This window comes from Vicia villosa, linkage group LG4, assembly GCF_029867415.1.
Source record: "Vicia villosa cultivar HV-30 ecotype Madison, WI linkage group LG4, Vvil1.0, whole genome shotgun sequence".
NCBI lineage: Eukaryota > Viridiplantae > Streptophyta > Magnoliopsida > Fabales > Fabaceae > Vicia > Vicia villosa.
Window position 1 is genome coordinate 174,354,837 of NC_081183.1, and position 27,107 is coordinate 174,381,943.

The 27,107-nt window shown below is 32.3% G+C and overlaps 1 protein-coding gene across 1 annotated transcript; it reads right to left on the minus strand.

The window, feature by feature from the left end:
* Positions 1-9,747: 9,747 nt before the first annotated feature.
* Positions 9,748-17,142, minus strand: LOC131596027 (transcriptional corepressor SEUSS). Its single transcript, XM_058868581.1, has 10 exons — positions 16,806-17,142; positions 15,145-16,469; positions 14,940-15,059; positions 14,646-14,694; positions 14,317-14,531; positions 14,127-14,195; positions 13,317-13,414; positions 12,677-12,770; positions 11,704-11,773; positions 9,748-11,103 (listed from the first exon to the last, which is right to left on the minus strand). The coding sequence occupies exons 2-10, from the start codon at positions 16,201-16,203 to the stop codon at positions 10,178-10,180; spliced, it is 2,700 nt and encodes an 899-aa protein (XP_058724564.1). The 5' UTR covers positions 16,204-16,469; positions 16,806-17,142; the 3' UTR covers positions 9,748-10,177.
* Positions 17,143-27,107: the final 9,965 nt, after the last annotated feature.

Genomic DNA, 27,107 nt, shown 5'->3' on the forward strand with positions numbered 1-27,107 from the left:
TTACAAAGGATAAAATAATAAAATAGTGTGATTAATAGTTAAAGAAACATTTTTAGAGAAATGATGTACACTATTCTTATATTTTATTATTATTAATTAAATTAAAAAAAATTGTTTATTAAATATTAACAACTCTTTTTAATTCTCATACAATTCTTTGTTATAATGAGTATACAAAATTTTATGTACCATTTAATTAATCTAAAATTCTAAAAGGTTTTAAAAATTTAATGTTTTTTGACCTAATTAAAATCTAATTATCATATAATTAAAAAATGTATATTTAATTATGTTATTAGTTAGAAGATTAAATTAGCTTAAACTTATATTTTTATGTCATTTATAAGATTATATGTATTTTTTTTTTATATTATTGATGGCATTTATAAGTTTTTATTTATGTAACTTAAATAAAAAATAAATTTATTTTTTCAATTTTTATGTTCTTTTATTAAGTCCAAACTTTAACACTCCAAACATTTTGAGACAACCCTATATATATATATATATATATATATATATATATATATATATATATATATATATATATATATATATATATATATATATATATATATATATATATATATATATATATATATATATATAATCTCAATAATATTTCATTTGTATAAAAATATTACTTCCAAAGACTAGACGGATATAAGTTAATATTTCTAATTGTTAAAGATTTGTAGTTCTTTTTAGGCTTTCACCATTTTATTCCAAAAATAAAGAAAAAAAATGAAAGAAGCAAACAGCAAAGATTTGTTTCATTGATCAAATGACTTGCTAAAATGTCCTTTCATGAATCAATATAATATTTAAATTGAAACCTTTCTTGATGGTTTAACTGAGTTTTCCTTGATCTTTTTCGACGTCTAACTACTCGACTATCCTACACTGCTTATGATGTTTCTATGAATGTTTTGATTATTCAAGTGTAAGCGGTTGCTGTATCTCCCTTAAAAGAAATCTTTTAGCAAGATACCGTAGAGAATGTTTACGCGAAGACCCAGCAGATTTGGACCACCGAGCAGATTTATGAGAAGACCCTCGGGGTATTTGTATAATACCGCCATGTCAATGACCAAGTCATGTGGTATATTCAACGATGATAAATCATGTTCCAAGGAGTGTCCAACATTCTTTCTTGACAAGTTTCACAAATTCGTCCTAAACAAGAGAAAGAGTTGAAGTTGTGTCAACAAAAATGAGTATATAATTTCATATGAAATAACTTAGCATTGTAAAAAACGCACAACCTGAAATATTTCAGCCGTTGTTCCACTAAATCTGCGCGACATCAATATTTTGATCAAATAAAAGAAAAAACTCGACAAATTACCTTGTTTTGTAATTAATTATACGACTAATTTATCTAACACAACCTGTCCTTGGAGATCCACAAAGTGACTCTAGTCAGTTCAAACCCCTTTCTTGTTATGCACTATGCAGAAAAATAGGATAAGTCAAAAACCATGCAAAAAAGAGAACAAACAAAGATTACATTAATACTATTACTATAAAATACCATCTCTCAATCAATTGCTAACATTCAATGAAAAGGACGCCCGAGTCGTAAGGAAATGTAGACTCAAAACCGGTACAAAATTGGCTAAGAAAAAAAACTTTTAAGTAAGCAAAATGGTCATAAAGATTAACATAAAATTGGTAAAAGAACTAAAATCACCTGGCTTATCAACAGGATATTTATTCTCATCCAGCTCTGTATCGGTTAGTGTATAGTCTCTCACAGGGAAACGTATGTCTTTTGTAAGCTCCGTGAATGATAGATTGAGTGTGCCATCCCAGTCATCTTCTGCACAAAGATGAAAATTGTGTTAAGTGCTTTAAAATGTAACTGATAAAATGAAACTGATGCAAAAAAGTTATTCTGCAGACCTGATTGAGAATTCAGAGTAAATGAACCGTTTTGATCCCTTTTTCTTTTCTGATTGCATGTTAGTAGCTCATCTATTGTCTGCATACCATCCGATACACGGCTAACCAAAAGAAAAAAAAGAATCGAGTGCTGAGATGCAACATTGTGAAGGAAGAAATAACTGAAAGCATTTTCAACAAACCTGAGAGCAAGGACTACTGGTCTTGGTTTGCCACATGAATTTTTCAAATTAGGAAGTACTGTGAACGGTGACAAGTACAATGCTGCATCGAGGCCTGGCATATAGAGCATAACCATTTTGTGAATAAGAGCTTTATTCAGCAAATGATGAGAGGTTAGAATCTTGAATATTAGTCATGAATTTTTTGGATTCTATGAGACTGAATCTGTTGAAATAGTTAATGATTACACTGCATTGGATCAATTTATAGATCCTTTTGATGACTTGCTATAGCAGGTAATGCTGAGACTGGGTGACAGATGTCAGTCAGTTTGTTACAATTAGTTAGACTTGTTATAACTGCTTCTAACGGTTTTAGACAGTTAGTGTTGAACAAGGTAAGAATGCAAGTAATTGAAATTGTACTTTGCTTAATATTAAAAGGGTTTTTCTAACCTATGCAACCTTGCATAGGATAAAGACAATTACTATATTATTTCTTTCCATATAAAGTATCATATTAATTATTTTTCTTTTGAAAAGTAATGTGGTATAGTTTCTCTCTCTCACCCAATTAATGGATCAGCATAAATAATAATTAATATGGTAATTTATATTTAAAAAGTGGTGTATTAATGGTCTCTTATCCTATGCAATGTTGCATAGGTTAGAAAAACCCATATTAAAAACAGAAAGACGGGCTGGCTGCATAAGTAGTCTTACATAAACTGAACTTCCTATTTTTCAGCACACTATGCTAAAGAATAGGTCTTAACCTAGATACTCCTTTTGAATAGGAGTTTTATTAACTGACTAAAAACAAATATTAATTCAAAACAAATATTAATATTCCAACAGTTAGTTGCAGTTAGTTATAGGGCTAAGCTATTGTACAGTATCAGTGGGAAACTTTCTATATCATGTTGTATCCTTCACATATGTTACAAATTTACATGCAAAATATACATAGAGCTAAATAGGGAAATTACTCAAAGAGATAGTATAACACAGGAAGGGTTCATTCAAGTAAATTCATGAAGCTTTAATTACTTTTGGTATGGAGTTTTTTATAAAAAAAAAAAGCAAATTAAGATTATTTATTTTAGCAAATCTAGGAGTTATTTACTGTCTGCATAATTTCTTTCTCGGATCTGTCAAAAAGAAACTAAAGATAAAGTGGTTAACTTCAGGCCAAAAAATAAAGAAAAGACTCTGCTTTGTGGAATCCAATAGTTATGAGTTTGGATGCACAAGATCAAGATGAAACTCGTAAGAAAATATTTTCAATACGTTAGAATAATTTTACTAAAATCGGCAAAGATGAAAATGGCATTGAAAGAGCTGTGTGCAATTTTTGAAGCACGGATTTTACCATCGGAAAAAATTCCAAGTCTTGTTAAAATTATAGAACTTTGCATCTAAGTCGTCATGTATTTATTTATAAAAGTTTCTACTTGAGTCTTTGTAGTTTGGACGAATTATTTAGCCTAATCTCAATCAACCAAATCACGCAGCATGCTTTATTTGGCCTCACGATTTTCTTTACCCCTCTTTAATAAAATTTTTGCCTTTCGTGAGAATCGAACCCTCTAATATGGGGTTCAAGTACATGTTCATTTCCCATTACATAAAAATTGGAGAAGCCAAATTTCTCTAACTTCGGTTGTTTGGACAATATCTACTAGTGAGCTATATTTGTTTAACAATTTATTTTGTTGATGAAAATACGTGTTCAGGGTCGTCTCAAGATGTTTGGAGGCCCTGTTCTAATGTTAAAGTTTGGACTTAATAAAAGAACACAAAAATTGAAAAAATAAATTTATTTTTTATTTAAGTTATATAAATAAAAACTTATAAATGCCATCAATAATATAAAAAAAAAACATATAATCTTATAAATGACATAAAAATATAAGTTTAAGCTAATTTAATCTTCTAACTATTTAAAAAAGTACTATTCTAACTAATCGATCAAGTAAGAGAAAAGTGTCACAAACATAATTAAATATACATTTTTTAATTATATGATAATTAGATTTTAATTAGGTCAAAAAACATTAAATTTTTAAAACCTTTTAGAATTTTAGATTAATTAAATGGTACATAAAATTTTGTATACTCATTATAACAAAGAATTGTATGAGAATTAAAAAGAGTTGTTAATATTTAATAAACAATTTTTTTTAATTTAATTAATAATAATAAAATATAAGAATAGTGTACATCATTTCTCTAAAAATGTTTCTTTAACTATTAATCACACTATTTTATTATTTTATCCTTTGTAATGCTCACACCAATTTTCAAAATAAAGAAAATAAATTTATAATTTTATATATATAATTATTAAAAACATTTTATAAAAAATAGTGAGTATCATAAACAATTTTAAAGAAATTTAATATACATTAAATAATAATGAAAATTTAAAAAGTATCTTATATTTAGAGAATAGCTATTAACTTAATTTTAGATTTTAGAACTGTATATGGAAATTATATTTAAAGTGGTTATAATAGCATTTGCTCATTTGCCTTAAAAATCCATTAATAACAAAAATAAAATAAAAGTAGTAACGTTATCATTATTAAATATATGTGAGGATGTGATTCTAATAATATTACTATCATTATTAATTAATAATTAATAGAAGATTACAAAAAAGAATTGAAAAATTGAGGCCCCAATAAAGGTGAGGCCCTGTGCAACTGGTCTGTTTGCACAGCTTCTTAGCCGGCCTTGTACGTGTTCTTAACTTTCTTCTAATGAAACCACATATGTACTGTTATCTTGGATAATGCCTCTGTCAGATATCATGCAAGATTATTTGAATACTCGTCTTCGAGTACAAGGCAATTTAATGTGTGATGGTAAATTTTTTCATATTAGATGTTTGGCACGTACTCAACTTAATTGTCCAAAAGGGTTTAAAAATTGTCAAAAAAGTCCCTCCATAAAATTAGATAGAGTATAAGCATGTTAAAAGATTTGATGGAAGGATGCTTAAGTTTAAAGATTATGTTGATGATGCATGGATAAGTGTAAATAGTAGTATAAGATTTGAGGTGTCTACTAGATTGAATAACACATATTTGCTGCTTAAAAGTGTCTTGCAAATATAGAAAAGCTTTTGAGTTTTATAGGACGACAGATATGAGCTATTACAAACTCGGTGTTCATCTAATGAGGAATGAGAAAGGGGAAAAGAATTTGTGAGTTTTTAGACTGTTTAATGATATTACAAATTTGATTTTAGATTCATCTTATTCCATTGAAAATATGTATTTCATGCAAATGTGGAAAGTACAGTGCATTTTAAGAAAAAAATATGTATATCAATAATGTGAAATTCATATTTAATATTGTATTGATTGCATGGAATGAAATATTTATAATTATGACTTAGATATGAATTTCTCGTCAAATGAATAAAATTATTTTTTGAGTTTGATTATAGGTTATGCAGTTTGAGATGAATGATAATATTGAATTTTATGCACATATTTAAATTTTAAACTATTAAGGTGACTTTGGGAGAAAGGATTTTTTTTTAATAGAAATTTTTTTTAAAATTTTGTTTTAGAATCTTATTTTTTAAATTAAGTCTTTTTATTAAAAATTATTAACTTGGGTCTTATGGTCCCTTTTAAATTTTAGGGCCTACAAATTTTAGATCATTATTCTTAATTATTTTTGTTCTTTTTGGAGCTTAAATTTATTGATTCCTTAAAATGGCATCTCTACGTCACCAGGTACATAACAGAAAACATAAAATATATGACAGGAGAAAAAACATGAATAGAAGTGAAGTTTTACGCAATCAAAAATTGGTACATTTGTTGTTAGGCATAGAATCATCATCTTCGACGAGAGATAGGGAAAAGCTCGATAGGGAGAGTCGTGGCCGAGACTTCACAATGGAAATCAGAACTCTTCTTCTAATGGTTGTGTTGGTATATAAGTCGGAACTATTCTTCTTCCTCATTTCAATTTTTTTAAGTTTATATTTGAAAATACTCAATATTTCAACACAAAATAAAATTGTATATATTAAACTATCAGTCATACATAAGTGACATAAATTAAAACTCAAAATATTTACATAAAATACAACTATTGGATATGCTACACAATCCTGTTTCTCCTCGACCTCCTATACTTGAGTGTGTCTTGTGCATCTATTAATATCGCCTATAAGGTGTCCAACTGGCGCATTGGCGCTGACTTCCTAAGACTTTCCTCTACTTACGGCACCTTCTCCAATAGTGATGATACAATGATATTTAGGTAAAACATCCACGACATGGTGTGCTCTTTCCTATTCATCCTCTAATATTTCCTGATGATATGGGCTTGAGGATCTCATGTTGGCATTTGTTTTAAATAAGGATGTGAAATTCTATAAAATCATTGAATGAAACCATATATTGCACTCCGACTCCGACTGGGACGTGACACATTACGTACATCCTTTGATACCAAATGCTCATGGTAATATGCAAATAGCGCATCAACATCTCTAAAGAAGACCATAGAAAAGGAATCCAATGTAGGGTCCCAAAATATATCCTACATATACCCAAACACTCTTACTCTCTTAGCATTAGCTTAGGTAAATGTGGGTATATATCTCAAGATATGTAAGCCATCAATCTAAAGTACCACCATATCACCTCTAATGGAATTGTCTCACGATGGTCACTATATGGTGTGACACAAATATCATCCTCGCGAATGCAGTCAAGAGCATGTTAATAAAGCTTAGTCGTCGAATTCCTCCTGAGTGCGATAATCGAGAACGCATGTGTTAACTTCTCAATGTAGTCGAGCATACTGCCATCTGCTGATACCAGGAAATGTTAGAGAATCCATGTCCTGAAAATGGTTCAAATAAAAATTAGTAATCTAAAATTACTAGTACTATGAAATTAATAATTCACATGTATGTAAATTACCTTAAATACATAGTTGTTTCTTGTCATTTTGTCTTGTCATTCATTGACTAACTTCTTATAACTTAGAGTACAGGTAAACTAAACAAGATATCCCCCATTTATACTCATGAATCTTCTCTAAGTCTATGAAGTAGTCGTTAATATAGACAACGCAGACATAGATTTTCTCCACAAACATGGGGGCCAACTATATATATATATATATATATATATATATATATATATATATATATATATATAGTGACAGTTAATTGGTTTATGTAATTATTCTTTAGATATGAAAATCGGTACGTGCTCCTCAAGTATCTAGAATTTCCTTGTAGACATCATCTGGATCAACTCTTAATTATGTCACCATTAAGTCTAGTGCCTCAAATCTCTAAATTGAAAAGTGATTCAACATTCTTCCTATGATTGGGAGATAGAAGATGCACGATACATCATAATGAGTAATACTCATCTCACCAATGGAAGATGAAATGATGTCGTCTTTGAGTTTCATCTTTCAACAAAGGTCGGCAGAAGACCATGGTCAATGTAACCATATACCTCCTACAAAAGGCTTATAGTCCAAATGCTTCTAATACTTCCCAAAACTATAGTTCATCAGACTATGGCAGTTTTGACATCTTCCTACCATTGTTTATAGACTTCAGGGTCTCATGATGCTACAAACATAAATACATCAATGTGAGACGGTTCAATTAGTATAATTATCATAAAATAGAAGTTTAAAAGCATAATAAATAAAAATTCCTGCATCTATTTCCACATGTGAGTAGCGACACGGTTTACACATCGGTGGATTAGTGACATATCATCAGAGCCTCCAGAAAAACCCTGAAGTGTGCCAGCAGCAGGTTTAGCATGAGGATGTACGTCAAAAGTATGTATGGCAGCAGCAAATGTATCGTCATGAGCCATATATTTGTGATCATATGACGATCCCTCAGCAACCCCAGATGATTATCTAACTATATAGGAAAATTTAACTTTCTCTTTGTGCATTGAAGCATGATAAGATAACCGACCACGTCAGCACCTCGGTTGTTCGTGAGTCGTTTTTCTATAATCATAAAACAAAATAGTCAACATAAGTAAGCATATCAAAAGGCAATCACATGAATTAGAACCTAAACAAAATAATTTTGAAGCACATGACAAACATCATTTTTAAGCACACGACATAGGATTATAAATACATAAATATAAAAGTACAAGTACTATTAAATTAATAATTAACATATATGTAAATTACCTTAAATACATAGTTGTTTCTTGTCATTTTGTCTTGTCTTCCATTGATTAACTTTATATAACTTATTCCGACTTTGATCTCTATGTTTGATATCAGTATAATTTGCACCAGACTTCATACCATGCATAAACCCTAACCTCCAAATTTATCAGACTTAAACAAAAACGAACTTGAACAAAAAATAATAGAACATTGACAATAGATGGAATATAATGTAATTTAATTAAAAATTAGGAAGAAAGTGCATGCATTATAATCATAAGAATGAAGATGTGAAACTTACTGAATATTTTTCAAATGTGAGAAATAAAAGACCAAAATTGATTAAAGAAATTAGTTTGAGTAGAAGTTAAAAGATCTTGACTAGTTTTCAAGCAAAGTCTGTTTCTTAACCATGTATGTGCTATTTACTCTTTTGATTTCAAATATTACTGAATGGAGAGGAAAAAAATATGAGAAAAGGGGTGATGCACTGACAGTGTAAAAATATTTTACACTGTCAACCAATCACGACCTTGTTAAGCGCCAAGTCATACTGTAAATTTTAAGTTACTGATATGATATGGCAAAATAAAATGTTTCTATTGGATGACAGTGTAAAGATTTTTTACACCGTCAGTGCACTACCATTTAACTCAAAAAATATTTGTTTTATGTTAAATAGTGTATTTGAATATTAATATTCGTTTGGTATATTTTGAGAAAAATATTGGATATTTACTGTGTATTGAGTGTATTTAAGAGTTTTTCAGAGATTCAATTGTACATCGAAAATATACTTGTATACATGTGTAATGATGACGTAAGCAATATATCTGCCACTTATACGTATGTACTTTCCATTCCAAATATTTTAAAAGTTTCAAAATTCATCACTTTTAATAAATTGTTAAAAAACACAATACAAACATTTATCCCGAATTTTAAAAAATAATTTCTACATTTGCAATAATATTCTGCATTTAGATAAAATAAAAAATTGTTCTTTTCCCACAAAAGGAAAATCCTGAAATTGTTAATAGCTGATGCCACCCAAACATGATGTATAATAGCTGAAACTTCTAACTAATGCACAGAGTTCCGGCTTCAAAAGTTTTGTTAATTAAAATATTTAATCATAGCTGAACCATAACTAAATGAACACTTTTTATATAACTAATAAAAATTTTCACATTTTTAAATATGTAGTAAAAATATATTCCGATATTTAGGCAAAATTAAATTTTTTTAGAAATTTTCAAACCTTTTTGATACTTTTCTCAACATGTAAACTTGTAAAGATTACATTGTGTAAATTCCTGATGAGGGAACTGGAAACTATTCAGTTCCACTTTTCTTCGACACTGCTTGTTCTTCCATCATTCACCCATCAAATACTCTTGCTTTAAAATCAGCCCTATGCAAGACTTATCCACCATTGATGTGTCCCAACATATGCTCCCAAACAGTTGCAGTTTGCACCCCAAAATATCAACTGATAAGGTTGTGTATGTCATAAACGTATTTTAAAAATACAAAAAAGTAAAAGTTACAACTGAATACAACAGGAAAATCAGCCCCATCAGCCAAACAACCAGCCAACAAATTTTCATTTTCTTATATATATTATATATGTAAAAGAAGAGAAAAAAAACAGATTAGTACAAAGACCTATGACTACCCGACTGCATTCTGCCATCATCAGGAGGGTTCTGAAAGCAAATCTAGCTTCCTCATGCTGCACAGGAAGCTGCCTAAGAACCACTCTCTATCCAAAAGATACTGCTTAAGTTTGGACGCACGTTGCGATACTTAATCCAGCGTCCGTAGGCATTTTTACTGTAGTTTTTCAGAAGCAAGAAATTTCAGTGGCGAGTGAAGGCTCGGTTATGTGATCACAAACTGGCATTGTAAACGCTCTAATCAAATTGAAACCCACTAAGCAGTTGGCTTGACAAATCCTGTTGATGATTCATAGCCTGTTCCCGAGTTATCGATGACATTCCTACTCTTCCATTCATGACTGAATTATTTCCCATTCCTGGCCTCATTCCATTGGGTAAACCAGATGGACCAAGACCCATTGTGCCATAACCACCAACCCCAACACCAGGATTATTGTTCACGCCTCCATTACCCATCATGCCATTGCCACCGTTTAGGCCAGTATTAGTACTCCCTGGTAGGATACCATTTACATTCTTCATGTCATTTCCAAGAGAATTAGCACCTACCATTCCACCTGTTCCGTTCATCTGAGAGGACATCATCATCTCATGAATGATTTTCTGGACCGAGTTCTGAGCATCGTTACTTGGGTCGGCTTCACCGGAAATAGATGTTTGTTGTTGTTGCAAGGAAATATTAGCTGGTGAGCTTGCTGCACCCATGTGATTTGCAGATGGTATACCCGGATGAGAATTTTGAGGATTGTTAGATGAGGACGGTGTAGGTGAATGAAAAGGGGACGAGTTTGGTTGCCCTTGTGGCACTGTGTTATTGCATGAACCTGGGGATGGAACATGGGAAGAATTACCTCCATATGGACTGCTTGCATTGTTCATTGAATTTTGCTGCCTAGCATTCATAGAGTTCTGATGGAGAAGTCCAACAATGGTGCTTGTGGTAGTCGAAGCAGATGCTGAATTGACATTGTTATTTACACTTGCCACACCATTGTTGGAAGGAATTTGCATGGCAGCAGCTTGCACAGAGTTCTGATCACCATTTGAGTTATGGGACGCCATATGCTGTTGTTGCTGCTGTAATTGATCTTCAGACTGTTGCGCCTGACTATGAAGTGCAGATGAATTATTTGTTCTCCGAGGGAATTTGGACAAGCTGTCTGAGAGAATGCAAGAAAAATGAACATTCCATTATTAGCAAATCATTACAATCAAATAGATAACAATATTAAGTTGACTGAAACTGTAAATAGTTTGATTGAGTGCAAACCAAAGTGTATACATGGAAAATAATAAGCAAACAGCAATACCACGTGGAAAACAACATTTTAGTACTTCGTGGCAAAGAGTTATACAATATGCCAGTTCACCTTGGCATTCATGAAAAAATAATCCAATCAATGATCACAAATGACTCATGGACGGGAAGGGACACTTTTTCCACCGCTGTCATTAAAACTACTTATTATGTTTGACAACTGTATCATCATTTGATGATATTTTACATTTAAACGACAGTGTAATTATCAACTTAACATCTGACGGAATGAAATCTGACAGCAAGAACTATTTATAGATTGGAAACTAAAGAATCTGTTAATCGGTTTAAGTTGCAGGGCAAAACAGAATTTTTATTTAGAATGAAATTATAGGGACTATAAGTAATTTACCCTAAAGTTTAACATAAACAGATAATAACAGTGAAGTTAAGCTCATATCCATTCACAAATATGTATAAAAAAGTAAACAGATCAACTTACCCATAGGTCCAGTTCCTGTTTCTCTGCTATAATCTATCAAGTCTTTCATACTATTTACCACTTCTGATATCTGCAACATAAAGAAGAAAAAATAACTTGTCAAGTTAAGCTCAGCAGACCCTACTTTAAAAAATAACGGATATCATACTTAAAGAAATTAAAAACTTTAAAGTTAACTATCTTTCAATTTTATTTATATACACTGTCATCATTATCCAACTATTTAAATATAGCTAATTTCATCGTACCAACTAATGGGGTAACTAGCTAACTGGGTGGGACTATAGCTACCTACTGGAAGTTACAGAGTACGAACTTGGACGTTACATTTATACTAAATACACTTACCAAACAAACTACTCAACAAATCTTATTTGAAGAACTAGGTTAGAATCTAGAAGGCAGGGCTTGGTAGAGCCGGACAAAACATGTGTTCTGATTTATGTTTGGTGCATTTCAAAAACAGAAAAGGACACAAGTCTTAATAGTAGTACATTTTGGTCCCCTTAAAAAGGTGGAATAAAAGAATAGCCTATTCCCTATTAATCTATCCATGTGCTAAAACTACATGAATCAGAATTGCAGGAATATTTAGGAAAAAAAAATTTAAAAAAAAAAAACTCTTAATAATAGGTTCAGGAACTATTGGTACAAAAATTTATATAATTGAGATTAGAGTTTTAACCCGGCATAAATCATTTTGCAAATTGATGCTGCACAACAGACATTAAAATATTTGTGACACACCGCGTAATGTGGAAATATTTGTGACACATCTAAGTAAAACCTGCCAGTCTATTTAGTTTCAGTAGAGTCACAATAGCATTCAACTACTAATTAGTAATTACTCCGTCTGTCTCGTATTACATGTCGTACAAGGTTTTATAATTACACCGCGTAATGTGGAAATTTGACACTATATAATATGGAGAAAGAAAGTGCTAAAGAACAGGTTTCAATAATTAGAGCTTACTTGTAGGCACCGCACATATCTCTTTGTGTATCCTAAATCATTAACCAATGGAACTTCTAAGGCTTTTGCCAGCTGACGGGCTGATGCAACAAACCTGGAAAAGCAGCAATGCAGCAAATAAAATTAGGAAACGAAAAAGAAAGAATTCTGAAACAAATAAAAATAATTTAGAATACACACAGATCATGAAAGCGGTACAATAAATGAGAAATGACGGCATCAGAGCATGCAACTCATTAAGTGATAAACAAATTAAAAATAAGATTTCATCAGAAACTACTATGAAGCATCACTATGAGATGTATATCCAAGAAGATCAAGCCAAAAAGAAGGGTTGAAAAGAGAACAAAACGGATTGCAGACTAAAAGTTAAAAGAGAACAAAACAGATTGCAGATTTAAAATTTAAGAGATTGGTAGGTAAATTGAAATTTAACATATGAAATCCCTACTTAAAGGGAAAATTAACCTAGGGCTATTCCATCATCCCGGAAAAAGAAATCACAAGAGAATTAACAAACAAAACTTTCAACTTTTAAAAAGTGGCATTTGGCTATCATAAAAGTTTCACAATTAAATAATTTAGGAAAAAAACGCCAGATCAGAAATAAGTATATAAATATATGAAAAAAGGGACTCACAAATTGCAATTATTTTGCAACTCTGGAATGGATAGATTGGGTGCTGCATTTTGTGTACATGCCTGATATTTTTGAGCAACTGCTCCAAGCTGACTAACCTGATACAAGAATTAATAAAAGCATATATAAGCATAATGTATAACACACTTCATTGGAAACAACAATTTAATTCCAAAAGTACTAATTTGTTAAAACCACTATAAGTCATTACTGGCAAATGATATAACTGTCAAATAAGGATATATAGATTGTACGGGTGGTGGTTGGCATATATATTACTGTATGAAAATATGCTAGTGCCATATGATACAAAAATATAAAACTTGGTTAACTCAAAATAAAATATGTCAGCCATTTGTTAAACTCGGCCGCTCCGGCCGTTATCTCTGCACGGAACAGCAAAATAAAGAAAACTGCATCAGGCCGTGCCGTTCCATCACATATGGGTGACTCGGTTGGAATGAGCACGATAATGGGATTGGATTCAGAACGATGCCGCGTCAGTCGTAAATGATATTACTCTTAAATTTTTAAAGATAACAAGGTTATTTTATTTTTAAATATGAATACTTCAGGAATTTTGATGAATTATGAGTTTATTGATATTAACTATATTAGTATCCGCATCACTTAAATATCGGCCGTTCTGCTTCCCGCTCCCGTTCTGTTCCATTTTAAGAGATGGCCATGCCGTGCCGCTTTCCGAGATTGATAACATAGCAGCCATCACCGCATAATATTTAGTGAGCATGTATTGATATTGATATTTGATACAAAATCAAGATAAACAGAAAGTATTTAATCAGCAACCTGAGGAATTAACAATCTTCTGGGGATGAGCTCTTCATGACGCCGAGCACAAAATTCCCAAGAGCATATCTGCAAATGAGCAAAAGAATGTCAACTAAAAATCCTGTCGGATATAATATTTTTAAAACATCGATAACAATGTAAGCTCAGATTCGATTAAAAGCTCAAAATAATCTTTCATATCCATAACCTTCAGATCTGGGGAGAAAACTATTCGAAGTTGGCCATCCCGGACAACGCGGAGTTGTTCAAAAACACTTTCTTGTATTGCTTTGGCATAATCTAGAACAATCTGGCCAGAGGAATTATGATATTCACGAGGCATGTCAACATACAAGAGCTCTTCTAAAGTACCACTTTCATACTTAATTTTGAAAAGCCTGGGAAGAACTTCAGCAGTAGCCTCTGAAAATACAAAATTTCAGAAATAGGTTAATACATTAGTTCATGAGTTAAACCTACCAACAAGTTTGAACATTTATAACACCAAAAGTAGATAAAATAACAGAAAGAACTTACCAAACCCGCGACCAGGTTTACGATTACATATTTCACAGTGCCATATATCCTGAAAATATCTCAAAAATCAATAGGTTAGCTTGAATAAATGCTTGTTTTCTGAACTTAACATTACCGCACCTTAATAGAATATTTGAAACAATAGTGGCTTGAGATATAACATTATGGCCATTATAATAAAATGAAGACGTTAATAAATGAGTACAGTACAGAGGAGATCGGACTATGGACATCATTTAATAATCAAGACACTAACTTAGATGACGCTAAATATGGTTTAGTCTTGCAGCAGACCTGAGGGAAAACTCCAGTTGTTTGTCTGCCACTTCCATACATGGAAACGCACCACTTCTTTTTGGCATTAGGAGCAAAGTACTCGGCGACAAATTTCCTCCAGAAATCAATGTTGTTATCCTACAAAAAATCAAGTGCAAATGTATATTAATATAATATAGTATACATATTTAGAAGAGCAAAAAGTAGTAAGAATAATTATTACTTCAGGTCTATGTTGTTGCTGATACATGTAATGTGTCAGCCGCCTAGCACACATCCCAGGTTCATATGCTGGTTTTACAGGAGACCTTATAGGCATATTCTGCTGTTGAAACTGTTGGGGTAGCTGGGACCGTTGCTGCTGAGGCATTGACTTTAAGAGTTGCTGCTGCTGATGTTGTTGATATTGCATTAGTCTCTGTTGTTGTAAAAGATTCATCTGTGCAGCAGTAGCTTGAGAGGTTTGCCTTGACATATGGAGGAGTTGTTGCTGCTGCTGTTGTTGTTGCTGTTGTTGCTGTTGATGCAAAAATGGTTGATCACTATGCTGGGGCTCCATTTTAATAGGTGCCATACCTCTCATTGATTGAAGTTGTTGTGGTTCCAATTTCACCTGAGCAAGATTCCTCGGTGATGGCAACTGCTGCCCAAACTGATCGTTGTTTCCTTGAGGCTCCATCTTCACAGGTCCAATACCACCTATACCTCCTCGCATTGATTGAAAATGTTGCTGCTGCTGATGTTGTTGTTGTTGTTGAGAGTTCATTGGAGCCGAAAACTGCTGCCCTGACTGCTGCTGACCATGTTGGAAATTCTGAACATCATGTTGTTGGGAATGCTGTTGATCCGACAACAACTGGTTACCAGAAGGGTTAGAAAATTGCTGACCCTGACCTTGACCTTGTCCTTGACCAGATGAACCAGGGTTAGCCATATTTGATTGCCCAAACGACGACGAAGGATTACCAAATCCCATTCCATTGCCAACACCAGACAAAGGGTCCTGTTCAGCCCCAGCCTCCATACCACCCCGTTGACTATTTCCCAATCCACCAAGTCCCGAGTTTGGAATCCCATTGGAAAAAGACTGATTCATCATAGAAGCAACATTAGACATGTTCCCTAACATGTTCATGTTATTATACTGATTTCGCTGAGAAACCAACGAAGGAAACGAAGCTTGTCCACCTTGACCCCCCATCATCCCCGAATTCGATCTCATAAGTGAAGGAGTCCCAGATTGGGCACCACCAATCGGAGTAGGTGGCCCCGGAGGCACCATTCTTCACAAACAACAATCACTCAACAACACTAACCACACAAAAAATACCCAAGTAAACTATACATGAGTTCACCCAAGTAACAAATCACACCAAACTCTTGATAACCAAACACGTACACACAAAAATTACAATAACAAAAAAAAAAAAGTTAAACCCAAAATCCAAGCCTTATTGTGCCTCCAAAATAAAGCTAAATCCAAAATTACACTATCTCAGCCAGTAAAATGCTCAATCTTCAATCTTCAAACAACTTCAAAATGAATCTCTGCATAAAACAAACGAAAATACAGATCCAAATCATCAACCAAATACCACAAAGTCACTATATACATAATTACCAAAAACCAAAACTTTAAAAGTTTCTTTCAAGATAATACCAAATCAGCTACTACTACTTTAAAAATCAGCTTCTATTTCTCAACCGAGTTTAAGCTCAATTGAAGAAAAAAAAACATGAAAAAAAAACAATAAATTAAAAAAAAAAACTGTTGAGTTCGTAAAATCAAAACAGATAAACAAAAATAGTAGCTAAAGATCGAGTTCTAGACGAGTAAAATTCAACGATCCATGACTCAAACGAGTTGAACCGAAGAATACTTACCAGAAGTTGAAATTGAAGAGAAAAAAAAAATTGAATTGAGTTGAAGAAGAATGAGTTCGAGTTTCCGAGTTCACGAGTAACGAGTTTATCTAGGGTTTGTTATTTTTGTTCTTCTTCTTACTAGTGAAGATGAGGGACCCTATGGTTCTGTTATCTCGCAGAGATTATTTTTCTAGAGAGAGAAAGTAGAGAGAGATAGAGAGAGAAAGTTATGTGTAGCGGACTTGAAAATAGAATTGGATCTGATTGATTTTTTGCTTTTTTTTTTCGCTTTCTCTTTCTTCTTCTTCTTCGTCTTGTTTTGTTGTTAATGTAACACTTGCACACACTCTGTCTTCTGAAAACAAGTCAAATCTTATTCTTCTTTGTGGCCTGTCTGTCTTTTGGACATGTATCATGCCATACCATCCATCATACATCATGCATCACCATTCATTATGTATGGGTCATTTGATGCTCATGATTAAAAAGGTAACATGCATAGTCATCATTAATCATTACTACCATGCTTGCATTCAACCATACAGCATACATGCATCATATGCCTATGTGGCATGTATGGTTTATATTGTATGGGTCATTTGATGTTTATAATATCATTAAGATACGTGAAATATGAGACCCGAATAAAACGGGTAACAAATATATAAATATCATAAACTTTTTAAAATTGAAGAATTAACATAAAAAATTAAATAATATTTTAAAATTATTATTAAATTTAATTTTTTATAAGAAAAAGTTAAAAGGAGTTGGACTCCAAAAAAATCATCATAATTAAAGCATATTTTAAGACTCATAAAATATTTATAAAAATCATAAAATATTTATAAAAATATTTAACTTTTAAAGAGATTTTAATATCAGAAACGAAAAATTAAACTAATAATTTATTGGCGTGCGAATTAATTTGTTATCAACAAAATCAACAGTCTAAATCAACAGTCTGAGTTAATTTACGTAAAAAAAAAAAGTTATATTATTTTCTTTTTAAGGAAATTTTTTTATTAACTCTTAAATAAATAGGAATAAGGCAAAGTATTAGGAGGAGTAGTTACTTTACTAAAACATAGTAAAATGTTAATTTTCTTAAGTGAAATGTCGATGCTGTCCTTTTCCAGAAAATGTTAAGCCGCGCAAGCATTATATAAGCCTAGACATATCTACATTAATGCATGGTGTGCATTGAGGTAATGGGTAGCTTACTTTACCTTGGATTGAATAAAAACCAAAAAGAAAATGAAATTAGTGTTTCATTGGATTGAAAAATGTGAGTCAGGTTGTAGACCTATGGTTGACATTGGTAACGTATTAAATCCAAAAACATGTGGACTCACTCATCTTGACTGTTTGGTTAAAGTCCACTAGTGTAATCTTGTTAAGGTGACTATTTATAAATTCAAGAATATTTTATGTACCCTAAGTTGCATTGATTTTTTTTAATTTTTAATGGAATGGTATAATTGTGTTTTTGATAAAAAAAAATGAAATCTAAATTTTCTTTGTTAATGATTGTTTTCTAATATTAATTAATTTATTTTCAAACATTTCATAACTATTTTTAAAAATTTAATGTAATCTTCTCGAAGATGTTTCGTGAAAATCTTTTGATGAGGTGTTGAATGAATCTTTACGCGATTCTTTGTGGAAATTTTTAGAAGTTTCTCCAGTTGTTTTTTTTTATATGTTGTCTCAATTTTTTCAAAAAATTTATATGTTGGATTGAACTTTTAATATATTGGTTCTTCATAAGACTTTTTTTGATGATGGCTCTTTAGAAGATCCTTCATGTATAGTGATTCTTCTTTTGCATGATACTTTTGGTAATGATCTTTTAAAACTTTCTTCTTCTTCTTTGGATGATGAAAATCCTTTAGATGTATTTGAGTTAAGTTTCTCATCCTAAAGCATTTGTATTAATTCTCTAAGCTTCATGAAGATTTCCTTCTAATACTTCTTTTTGAATATATATATATATATATATATATATATATATATATATATATATATATATATATATATATATATATATATATATATATATATATATATATATATATATATATATATATATATATATATATATTATAAGCAAATTTTTAAAGATTAAATTCAATATGAGAATCATCTTTTTTGGTCTTTGATATCTCATTTTCTTGAACACGTGTGTTCACCCTTTCTATCTTAGTTGAAAGTTCATGGATTTTTTTAAGGGTGTCTCACACTTTTTTGGACGTGTTACGCTCAATAGCATGAAAGAACTCTTTAGTGTTTAATGCATTTATCATCAAGTACTTCGTTTGAAACCAAGTTGCACTTTTCTCTTTTTCTCTGTAGTGCACAAATAATTTGGTTTATCTATTGCTTCATTACTTATAAAATGAATAAGGGCAAAAGGATCGTTTAAAACGAAACTCCAAAAACCACAATCAATTGAATCAAAAAATGTTTCAATTACCTTCATCAAATGATGGAGGTGTATTCATGAAAAGTCTTGTAAAAAGAAGAAGTGTTTAAAGCATTTATGCTCCCTCCTAGAATAATTAGTCTTATAACAAGAGTTACGTTCGAATGTCACTTGTTGATCAAGTTACTTCAAACACAAGATCAGAGGGGTGAATTGGGTTGGTTGAAAAATGATGTCCAATTATAAAAATTTGGTTTATAAAAAACGGTTAAGTAAATTTTATAAAACAAATAAACAATAAGCAGTAGATTAAGTGAAAGAAATAATGAATAAGAGGTAGAGATAGAGAAATAAGGCGTAAAAAAAATAAAACAATGGAAAATAAATAGATAAGGGAAAGAGAACATGCACCATAAATTTATACAATTTTGCCTGTCCACTTGGCCTATTCCCGTCCCTAGGAGTTTTCTCTTGACAATTGCACTAGAGATGTGAGTTTTCACATGTTATGCCTGCAAACCTTGCAATTAAACTTTGACTTTTTAACTAGTCGATCTCACAAACCACGTAAGAGATTTTAACATGTTGATCTCCAAACCAAACAAGATATTTTACCGAGCCAAACTCCAAATTAAATAAGAGACTGACTAATCTCCAAATCAAACAGAGCATTTTATAGGTTGAGTTTAAGAACCAAACAAAAATTTTAACTGGTTAATCTCAAGAACCAGACAACACCTCATATTAAAGATATTACACAAAAGACAACACCCTCTTGAGTAAAGCACAAGATAATCACAAAACTAGTACAACAAAACTCTCACATATATTTCTCATTCTCAAAGCATTAAGGTCTTCGGTGAGGAATAGGAAAAAGATGAAGTAGAATAGAGTATGAAGTAAGAAAGAATAGTTCTAAATTTGATTACTTATGTGTAGTAAAATAAAGATGAGCCATCTATTTATAGGAAAAGAATTTGCCTAAAAGGAAAAAGATCCATGTTTTTTTAATGTTTTAGTCTATAAACCATAGTTGTTAATCGATTAGATAAGCTAAATGAGGAAGATTTTTTAATTACGTCGTCATTAATTGTTTAATGGCTTCCTCAATCAATTTGGAGGCATTACAAATGCGTTAATTAATTAACCTTACTATGCTAATCGATTAACCAATGTAAAAAGCACTCCTAATTGTTTAAGCAAGTCAGTATTCAATCAAGAGCACATATAAAAATATTTTCCACGTGTTATATCAAATGAGGGGTACTTCAAAATATATTTAAGTGTGTATGAGAGCATCCTAAGCATCTAGATAATTACTCGTATACGTTTATACTAAACTTATCACTCAGACACACGTTAATTAAGGGACCAGACAAGTTTTCACACTTCATGTTATTCACAACCTTGAAGCTTATAGTTCCTTTACTTATTCTACATTGACTTAGTACTTTATCTGAAACTTGACTTTTCTAGCTGATGAAGCTTGAGATAATTTATTTGATCATACTCCCTCATCAAAGGTTGTTCGACCAGAGATTATCAAAGTCTTTACTGAACACTATTTGACATAAGGTGTTGTTATGGCTTGATATTTGATTTCACAAAAAAAGTTTTGATATTACATAAAACATGTTGATTGTTGAACTTTCTTGGCAGATGAAGACTTCACATAATTTTGTTTGTCATAAGGTTTTGTCATCATCAAACCCATCATGAATTCATAATCATCCAACATTTGCTGACAATTGTATCTGCAAGCACATAAATTCATAAAATATACTCGTTTCGTCTCGCACTTCAGCGGGCTTAAGTGGACAAGCTTAAACAGGACAAACCTCCTCATTTTCCACCCCCTAAAAAAACTCTATAACATCCCAAATACCTTGTAGAAACACAAATTACGCAAAAAAATTTAGTAATGAACTAACGTAACATATTATAGATCGTGATACACCTCGTGATATAATTTGTATGAATAACCTCAAACTCGAGAATATTAAAAAGTGTTTTAACATGTTGGTTTGTGATAACCCTTAAAATAAAGATTTATTTAGTATAACTAAACTTAAATTAATGGACATTTAGTATTAAATTTGGTGTATTTTTAAGGTATTTTGATCATTCAGGATTTTTTATAGTTTTAGAAGCAAACATTGAAATTTAGTAATTTTGAAAAGAATTATATTACGTGTTTTGACTATGTGTGGGTAAGAAGTTATTTGGAGAAAAACTATGAAAAGTGATGCAACATTCAGAGTGGGTATGGCAACAAAGCGGATTTTAGCGTGGGTTCTGCCACTCCATCCCTGCCCCGCACCCATTCTTCATTATGGTAAAAAAAATTATTCCTTTCCTTAGATGTAACCTATCACCTCACATAGACGAGTGAAAAAAATGAAAACTTCATGTCCATGAGATCAAGATTCGCGCAGGTGAGTGTGTTTGAAAATGATTATCTTCTAAATCAAGATAATTTATTACTTTTAAACTCCTAATTACCAATTCTTAGCCTATCAATAACCAATCTATACACAAGATTTACAAATCATTTACTAAAATTTTAAATTTGTCATAGAAACCACCTCTCACCGTTGAATCTAAATTCATTAAAATATATCAACATTAAATAAAATAAAGCACACAATAATGAAACCAAAGCACTAGTTCACTATCACTTTAAGGTCACCTTGTAAATTTGGAAATAAATGAAACAGACAAGAACGAAACAAATAAAATTCAACTTAAAGAGACAAAGTCCAACTCGATTATCTTGATCATGTTGACCATGCCGACTAATGTCAAACTTTAGGGGCGACGACTTACGATACAAATGATGAACAAACATAGGTTCTCTCATAGACTACACTAAGAAATGATATGTATATAATGTCAAGTTGTAATGGTGTGCCACGTGGTCATGTGAGTATCAATGGAACGCTTATTGTTCTTGGAAAGTACAAACAACCATAACCATGAAATGATGGTGCATAAAACTCTCATTTTTTCCTCTAACTAAATAAATTTCTATGATGGTGGTGCTTCTTGTTGCAGAGCCAGTGTGACATCACTCATAAATCTATGTTGCAATTAATGACTCCTATGGTGACATGAACTTGTCTTTGTCGTCGTATCATACTTTATAACATCTACACTTGAACATAATAATATTTCCTTGTGCTCATAAAGGAAGATGAAATGGTTAAAATCTAAGAATTCCTAAATTAAAAAGCAAGATCGTCTTTAAGAGTGTGAAAGAAGGGTTACAACACAAATTCGTGGTAATTTTTTCATGATTAATCCATGATGATTTTATTGTCCTTGTTTGATGCATTGTTTGATCTATTTTGGATGGTGGGTGTAGAACATAAATTCGATTATCCAAGGTTTTCCACCTCTAACATGTCCTCCTCTCCTGTCTCTTCGTTGATTCCCGTAGATGTTGACGTTTTTCACCTGATTTTCTAAATTCGCCATTTGTTCAATCAAAGCATTTAGGGTCACAATAAAAGCCGCGGTAATTCCCTCAAGATCTGCTCTGGTCGCTGGTTGATCCGCTATGGTTGTCAAATTACGAAAAGAACAGAAGAAACCTGCTCAGATACCAACTGACACAGTCAGAAGCCCTAAAGGAATAGCAAGCGTCAAACCTATAATAAAAACCCAGAGTTTGCAATAGAAAAACCTGTCAGATAAGTTAAATGGCTTAAAAATACATATGTTAGTGCATAGTAGTGAGTTAAATTCTTGAACCGATTCCCTTTCCGAAAAGGTATAATACGAGTAATTTTGACATCGGATGCCAAACTTGCACAAATACAATCGAAACGTTTTGACGCACGGATTTTCCTTCGATATGCGCAGACATCCCTCATACATCAAGAAGAGAGAACAATTTGACAAAGTGACCTTGATGAAATTAATTGGTCTCCTGACTTATCTTTAACACACCGTAACGTATAACTATTTTAAAAAATACTAAAATTAAATAGAAAAATAATACTATTCAAAAAGGAAATTTATAATCGAAAGAGAAAATCTTAGTTAGATTAATATTAAAAATAGGGATATATAGTATCTTGCTTGCACTGTGATATTTATTTAGCAAGGGTTTAAAAGTTGTAGCATGATTCTCATAAAGTATTTTTTATTGGCTTAAGTTTTTTAATCTTAAATATTTTTATTTAAAGTTTTTTTATTGGCTTAATTTTGGTTACAAATTTTGTTGAACATAGTTCTATTTCATTTCCTTGCAATAGGATGTGGTTGTGGCTTAACACGGGAGAGATTGTTAGATATGTGTGTGATGTATTGTGCGCGCGTAAGTGAGTTCTGTCTGTGTGTGTGTATGTTAATCCAACACTCAATCTCAAACCTTCACAAAAATCTTACATTTTTCTTAAAATATTTATTTTTAGCAAACAAGTAATATATTTTTCGACACCATAAACATCATTGTTCAAAATTATAGATAATACAACTATATATCTCTTTTCTTTGATGAATCTTTTCATTTTTCTTTAAATAGTAGCGGGAAATTTTTTTGGAAGGATCATTCCAGGGGCCTTCAAATCACTTCAAAAGGATCCTTCCATTGTTGGAGTTATAGCCTGAACTAATGCATGAGGCTCAATTTTAGGCGGAGTATGAAAATAAGATCTTCCCTGAGACGATAAACCGTAGTCAACTTGAAATACTTGCAATCTCTTCCTCTCTCTCTCTCTCTCTCTCTCTCTCTCCTCCCCCTCTCTCTATATGCAAGAAAATTCACGATGAAATATCCTACCATGTCATAAATGTTCCTGTATATCCCTCATTTATCTAATTTTAAAAGAGAAAAATGAGCTTCTGTTAGGTGCCAAATTGTGTTAATATTTAGTTTAATTAGTGGCACCTTTCGACCGTTTTTATCGAGTATTCGTACAATTCCCTGAAGTTTTAGATAATTATTAATAGTTTATAATTTTTAGCTTTCATTTTATGTTAATATGTGTTTTAGTTATGATTTTGTAGGTCTTAGCTCATTTTGGGAAGTTTTGAGTTTGTTTTGGCCTTGATTGAAGACTGCTGGGCAGAGCATAGCGCGCGTCGCACGATAATAGGGCGCGTCGCGCCCTGGGCAAGATATTTTCTGAAGCTTCCAGCAGAGAGAAGCGCGCGATGCACGCTTGGGCGGTTTAACTTTCAAGTGTATTGGTGCGATGCGCGCTAGAGGGCGCGACGCGCCCTTGACAGAAAACAGAATTGCTATTTAAGGAGCAAGTCTAATATTTTCCAAAGTTGGATGATCTTAAGAGCTCAAAGAAACCTAAACTACTATAGCAACTGAAGAATTGGAGAATCGAAGCCTTGATCGTCGATTAATCGTCGTAGATGCTTGTTGTTCTTCATCCTTACCTTCTTGAGCAAGCTACCATTTTCATGGATAGCTAAATCTCTTTTGTATCAATATAAGATGTAATCCTCCTTGACTTTTGTATGTATTTCTTGTGAATATATGTGTATGAACAAGTTATGATCAATATAGATGGTTTAGTTTGTTTGTTAAAGCTTTTTTATGGTATAAATGTTTGAGACATCAATATTTGTACCTTGATCTAATTTCATCATCTATCAAACTATAAATTGCAGACATGGATTTAGCGTTTGATATTTACTTAGTATCGGTTTATAAAACGTTATTTGTATTGTTTAAACGGTGGAGAAATCGGCGGTTAAACAATACGGTAAATCTAACTATATCGTTGCGGACACAGACGATATAGACGTCGATACGTAATTATATTGATCGTTAAGAAATTCATATATATATATATATATATATATATTTATAGGTTGACATACGAAGTTAGGTCGATGAAATCGAATCTTGATACATTTTCTTTAACATAGAACTTTCATTAATTTACTCTTTGCTACTAAAGTATTGAATGATCTTTTGCAAACTCAAAACCAAAGTAACCTTAACTCAAGACAAAATAAGCTATAGAACGACGGTGATATCGCAATAATCCCTGTGGATACGATATAAACAAAAAGTACTCCAGTATACTCTTTCAACAAAATGGCGTCGTTGCCAGGGACTTTTGTATAGATATTGCAAGCATTGCAATAGTTTGTTTTGTATTGAGTCTTATAATTAATACTCTTATTTCTTAGCTCTTATCCCTTGTGTTTGTTAATTTTCTTGGTTAGTTTTTCAGATTACAGTTTATGCGAGGACGTGTACCTGCAGATCAACTCCTTTTTGATCCCGAGATTGAAAGGACTGCGTGTAGAGAGAATAACAAAACTCGTAGACGGAGACAGCTAGCTAGGGAAAGAAGACAACAACAAGAAGCATCTTCTTCTTCAACTCCGGTTGAAAACTCAGTTGAGGAAGAAATGGCTGCGGATCCTAATGTTCCACCGCGAGGGCCTTGCGTTAATAGCCATCGTCTGAATGCACAATTTACTCGTGATCAAGCCAATGGAAGGAACTCCGAAATGAAAATGGGGTTACTTCAATTATTATACCAGAATCCTTTCACAGGAGCAGATCACAAGGATCCTTTTACTCATCTAACAGTGTTCTATGAGATCGCCGGAACCATTGGTGCTCCGGAGGCCGAAGAAGAACAGGTGTTCAAGAGACTATTTCCTCATTCCTTAATTGGAAAAACTAAGGAATGGTACCTTGATCAACCAAACAATGTCATGACTAATTGGAACGAGTTAGAAGAGAAATGCTTGGATCGGTTCTTTCCTCACAATAGGTTCATGGAAGCGAAAACTTCTATTGTGGTGTTCTCTCAAGGTCCGAATGAATCTCTCAATGAAGCATGGGAGAGGTTAAAGTTTATGGTTAGAAAATGCAAAGGGCGTGGATTTGATGAATTGTCTCAAATCCATATCTTTAGAAATGGACTCCAACCTCAACCAAAAACACTCTTAGATGCTACCGCGGGTGGTTCGTTGATGTCAAAAACTGCTGCAGAAGTAATTGCTATCATTGATAGGATGGCTTTGAATGATCATCAAGGGCAACACAACTGTAGTGCATCGCAAAGAAAACCGAGAGTTCTTGAGTTGAATACTAGTGATGCAATTCTTGCTCAAAACAAGTTATCGACTCAACAAGTAGAATTGCTTACTCAACAAATGTCAAAACTCCCTCAACAAATCAAAGAGATAAATGGGATCCCTTCTAAAAATCAACAGGTGATGTGTTGTGAATTATGTAGGGGTGACCATCAAACTGGCTTTTGTCTTTCACCTGGTGAAGAAGTGAATTACGTTTCAAATCCTAATCAAGGATATGTGGGGCGACAACAACAACCTTACAACAATAACCAAGGTTACCAACAAAGAGATGATCAAGGTTATCAACAAGGATGGAGACCGAATGCGGGTCCATCGAATCGTCAAAATCCTTATCAAGGTGGTTATAATCAACAACCTCAACAAACAAAACTTTCAGTGGAGGAAACTCTTAGCCATTTCATGCAATTGCAAATTGCAAGCCAAAAGAGCACGGATGCGGCCATAAAGAATCTTGAAACTCAAGTCGGGCAATTGTCAAAACAACTTGCAGATCAAAACAAAGGTCCTTTTCCGGTCACTACTCAAGAGAATCCTCGTGAGCATTGTAAGTCCATTCTAACTAGTAGCGGTAGAAATATTGATATGGGTGTAGGAGAAATAGTTGAGGAAGAAATTGTTGAAAGTGAAAAAGATAGAGTGGTTGAAGTAGAAAAAAATGTTGAGGGTGATTTAGTTGAAAATGAGAAAGAGAAAGAATTAGTGGAAAAAGAAAATCCGGAAATAGAAGTGGAAAAAGGAAGAAAAAAATTCAGTGTGAGTGAAAAAGGGAAGATGAAAGAGAACTCAATTCATGTAAAAAAATCACCTTACCC